The sequence below is a fragment of the Microtus pennsylvanicus genome, chromosome 12, assembly GCF_037038515.1.
Source record: "Microtus pennsylvanicus isolate mMicPen1 chromosome 12, mMicPen1.hap1, whole genome shotgun sequence".
Taxonomy (NCBI): Eukaryota; Metazoa; Chordata; class Mammalia; order Rodentia; family Cricetidae; genus Microtus; species Microtus pennsylvanicus.
In genome coordinates, this window is record NC_134590.1 from 36,461,497 (window position 1) to 36,466,140 (window position 4,644).

Sequence of the window (4,644 nt, forward strand, 5' to 3'; positions counted from 1 at the left end):
TGGCTTTGCTTGACAAGTTCATAATTCATGTGTGTGTTCATAATTTTTAAGAATTTGTTGCCACACTTCTAAAATGAGAGGGTTGCACAGAGATGAATGCTTGATGCCTCTTATGCAATTAGAAGTTCACCAGCAGAAAACCATGCTCCCTTTCAAAGGCTGTGGCCTCCCCATTTTCTCACGGTCCCCACGCTGCATTCTCTATTCCTTTGCCCAGGCTCTGTCAAGAGTTGAGTTTGCTGTCTGTTTTAGTTACTTTTTCTGTTGTTATGAAATACCCCAATAAAAGCAACCTAAGGCAAGAAGGGTTTGCAGTTTGAGGGGACAGTCTGTCGTGGCTGGAATACCAAGGGGGCAGGCTTTGAAGGGTCTACTCATATCTCATCTACAGTCAGGAGGCAAGGAAAGGTTTTTCTCAGAGCACTTTCTCCTTTTTCAGTCCAGAATCCTAGCCCAGGGAATGGTGCCACCCAGGGTAGACAGGTCTTCCCACCCCAGTTTAATCTAATCAGAATAATCCTCGGCAAGCGCACTCAGAGGCTGGTGTCCCAGCTTCTACATCTTACCGTGTTGACAGGTGAGATTATCTAACATACTACCCTGGCTGCTGCTAAGTGCTTTTCAAACTATGGTTAATCCCTTTTGTGAAACAAACAAACAAAAACCCCACAACCCCAGTGCTTTAGATAACAAGCACTAGGAGTTATCTATCTATTTTCTCCTTTTCCTAGGAGAAGACGGAAGAAAGGAAGAAGAGAAAAAGAAGCAAGAGGAAATAGAAAGTTCTTATAGAAAACTCAGAATTCGGAGCAAGGAGCGCGAAGGCACAAATATGAACCCTTTAACCAAGGTGAAGCTGATCAACGAACTGAATGAGCGAGAGGTTCAGCTCGGGGTGGCAGAAAAGGTGTCTTGGCACTCGGAATACAAGGACAGCGCCTGGATTTTTCTTGGAGGGCTTCCTTATGAACTGACAGAAGGAGACATCATCTGTGTGTTCTCACAATATGGGGAGATTGTCAACATTAATCTTGTGAGAGACAAGAAGACTGGGAAATCCAAAGGATTCTGTTTCCTGTGCTATGAAGATCAGAGGAGTACAGTTCTGGCTGTTGACAATTTTAATGGAATTAAGATCAAGGGAAGGACTATCCGCGTGGACCATGTGTCAAACTACCGGACTCCTCAGGAATCAGAAGATGTGGATGATGTGACCAGAGAGCTGCAGGAGAAGGGCTGTGGGGCTAATACACCTCCATCAAGTTCTCCTGAGGTCTCTGAAGATGAAGATGGCAAACCCACAAAAAACCACAAAAAAGACAAAAAAGAGAAAAAGAAAAAGAAAGAGAAAGAGAAGACTGAACACAGGAAACTAGCAGAACCGCCGTCCTGCTCTTTGTCCTCCAGCAGCAAGACAGCAAAGGAAAAGGATGACCATGGCCCAAAGAAGCACAGCAGCAAGAACTCAGAGAAAGCCCAGAAGTCTGAATCCAGAGAGGGAAAGAAGAACCAAGCAGACTCCCCTGATGTCAGGAGTTCCTTCCATGGTAGAGCAGAGGATCCTGAGTGGGAGCCAAAGAAAGAGAAAGCCAAGCACGAGCAGAAGTCCTCGAGCAGGAGGCAGGGAGAAGAAAAGAGCAGAGATAAGGATAGAGGGAGGAGCTCTGGTGCCGCTTATTCCAGCAGGCATGGTGGGCATTCTGAAGGGCGAAGTCATAGAAGCAGAAGTAGGAGTCTGGATAGGTCCCATAGGCATAAAAAGCATAGGCACTCCCGGGAGCGGGAGTCCTTCCATGCCAGTGACCATAAACATTACTGAAGCCTGTGCCAACAAAATTATGAATTTTCTTGTATAAATATCAGATTCTCTTTGTTGTTGATATTTCTCTATATAAAGTTTTAGGGACTGAATTTTTTCAATCCCTTACACGGCAGACTTGTTCAGAAGGCTTTAGTTTCAATAGCTAGATACCTTAAATTTGAAAAACTACACCAACACCATCCACTGTTCATGGAAAATAGTTGGCACTGGCCAGAGTATGTGGCTAAAATTTAGTTTATAGACTTGGCCCTTAAACCCATAGACCTGATTTGTGATTGCTAGCAAAGGCAAAGAAGGCAGTGCTGAGTTCTAGTCTTCATGTTAGACATTTAGAGCCCAGCAGTGTAGGACCTTACAGATGGCAGGCACAATTGCAGAGAGCTGCAGCTTCTGAGGTTTGGACAGCTTAATGTGGATGTGATAGGATTCTTAAGACCAGCCAGTTCCCTCCCCATTACATCTCTTCTGTTTGCAGGGATGGAACCCAGGGTTTGATACATGCTAGAGAAGTGCTCTATTAGAGTCAGCTATATCCCAGTTCTCTTTATTTTGTTTGTGGTTTTTGATGGTTACATTATCTCTTTATGCATTTTTTCTTTGTAACTTATTTATTTGTATTGAGATAAATACATATAAAATAAAAGTAACCATTTTAAGCAAAAAAAAAAAAAGAAAAAGAAAAAGAAAACTCAGAATTCACTGCATATGGTGGGGGCCAATGTTATTGTATGATTTTTCTCAGTTGTGTTTGTATGCATTATATTGCAATATAGAATGTAAGTGAGGTGTAATAAAAACCTTTAAAAGTCACGATTAATTAGAAAAGCATTTCATTAGGCATATTTGCTTCCTGTATGTCTTAACATCACCCCTAAATTACCTGAGAGGGGTAGGTACTTGTTATATAAGTATATCTCTAGAATTCATGTTCACACAAAAACATGAAGACCCAAAAGAAACTCATAACAAAGAATAAAAATATATAATTGAAATAAAAGGAGAGATAAAACTTGATGTTTCAAGAAACACCCACTGAACTGTCTAGTTCTATAGGTTCTCTGTGATAATTAGATTATATTAAATAATGGTTGTATTTCTGTAGTATCTGGTACAATGTTCTGTGATGATGGAGATGATGGATATCCTTATTGGATCCATACATCCAACATGGCAACCACTAGCTACATGCCACATTCAATATGGTAACCAATAACAACAAGCCATATCCAATATGGCAACCACTAGCCACATGCCACATCTAATAAGGTAAGCACTAGTCACATTGTTGCTCTTTTGTACCTGAAATGCAGTTAGATAAGCTTACCCCCTCCCCTCCCCTCTCCCCATCTGCTGAGGCAAGCAGATCTTCCTTTGTTTCCAGTCTGAGTTCCTTCCTTTCTGTCTCTTTCCTGAAGGGGCAACTTCTGCCTCTCTCCCTTCTCCCCACTTCTCCCCCTTCTCTCTCTCTCTCTGCCTTCTCCATAACTCACTAAATAAATGCCCATTCTCTCTGCATGGCACATTTCTGTCTCTCACCTGCCACGGCCGTGGCTCCTCATGGAACTGGCTGCCTGCCAAGGTCTCTCACCCACCATGTGGCTCCCTGCCTGGGACTGGCTGCCTTTGTGGCCCGCAGTGGTCTCATGGCCTTCTGCCTACTCGGGGACCTGCAGCATTTTACTTTTACCCTAACAACTGCTCTTCCTGAGGACCCGTGTTCAATTCCCAGCACCCACATGGCAGCTCACAACTGTCTGTAACTCTAGTTTCAGGGGAAGCTGACAGCCATGTCAAAATACCAATGTACATAAAATAAAAATAAATAAATTTTAATTTTAAGGTTAAATCACCAAACCTGGATAATATCTACTATACTAACTAGCATCACTCTAGACCCTAGAAGAGGAACGGAAAGAGGAATGACTCTTGGTTTCCACAAGAGTGGCAGCTAATCTGATAGGAATGTAGCGACCGTCAGGCAGTGGTGGCCCACACCTTTAATCCCAGCATTTGAGAGACGAGGTAGCCAGATCTCTGAGTTCGAGGCCAACCTGGTTTCTGGGGGGAGTTCCAGGACAGTGAGGGATATACGGAGAAACCTTGCCTTGAAAAACCAACAAGGAAAAGAAAAGAAACCTGGTGATTGGGCAATCGACCAGAGAGTGTGGCTAGCAGTCAGCTTGCTGCTGTGTTTTCGCTTCTGTTTTGTTTTTGTCAAGGTTACTGTTAGTGGGAACTAATACAACCCATGAAGTAATGAACCCTCACTGACCTGCGATGTCTTCAAATTGAAAATTATTCAGATAACTTATGTAGTTGGGATTATAATGGGTTACAAATTCTAATGATTATTATTCAGTAATTCTACTGGTAACTATAAGAGTGATTTAAAAAAAAAAAAGTAGCAGGAATGACAGCCAGGACGGCGCTAAGCAGTCTCCTTGCCACTGTGATTGACACTTTGACTAGTTCACCAACCTTGCGTCACAGTCCTGTGGGACAGAAGACATCCTATTCAAGGATGGATGCTTACAGAGGTCAGCGTGCGTGGTCACCTTGGTAACAAATGAATGAACTACACTGTGAACTCAGTTCTGTCTGGTGGAACCCAATCATTCTCTGGCTACTGTGGTCCCCCAGAGAATTCTAATCAATTAGGTTTCCGTCAATCCAGTGTTTCCTGAACAAGACCCAGGTTCACATATTCATGACCAGGTTAGGGCCAGGGCCTGGGTCCTATGCTTCTGGGGTGTGTATACCCTTTACTACACTTTCCTTTTCAAATAGCTTATTTATTTGTGTTTTATGTACATTGGTGTACT

General features: G+C 42.9%; 1 protein-coding gene across 2 annotated transcripts; it reads left to right on the top strand.

Moving 5' to 3' along the window:
* Positions 1-813: 813 nt before the first annotated feature.
* LOC142832432 (RNA-binding motif protein, X-linked 2-like) lies at positions 814-2,461 on the top strand. Of its 2 annotated transcripts, XM_075942833.1 has the most exons (2): positions 814-1,547; positions 2,298-2,461. In XM_075942833.1, exons 1-2 carry the CDS (start codon positions 833-835, stop codon positions 2,315-2,317), a joined length of 735 nt encoding a protein of 244 aa, XP_075798948.1. In that variant the 5' UTR covers positions 814-832; the 3' UTR covers positions 2,318-2,461. The 2 variants fall into 2 exon arrangements, with proteins under 2 accessions (XP_075798948.1, XP_075798947.1); XM_075942832.1 differs by lacking the exon at positions 2,298-2,461 and having other exon boundaries at positions 814-2,059.
* The last annotated feature ends 2,183 nt before the right edge of the window (positions 2,462-4,644 follow it).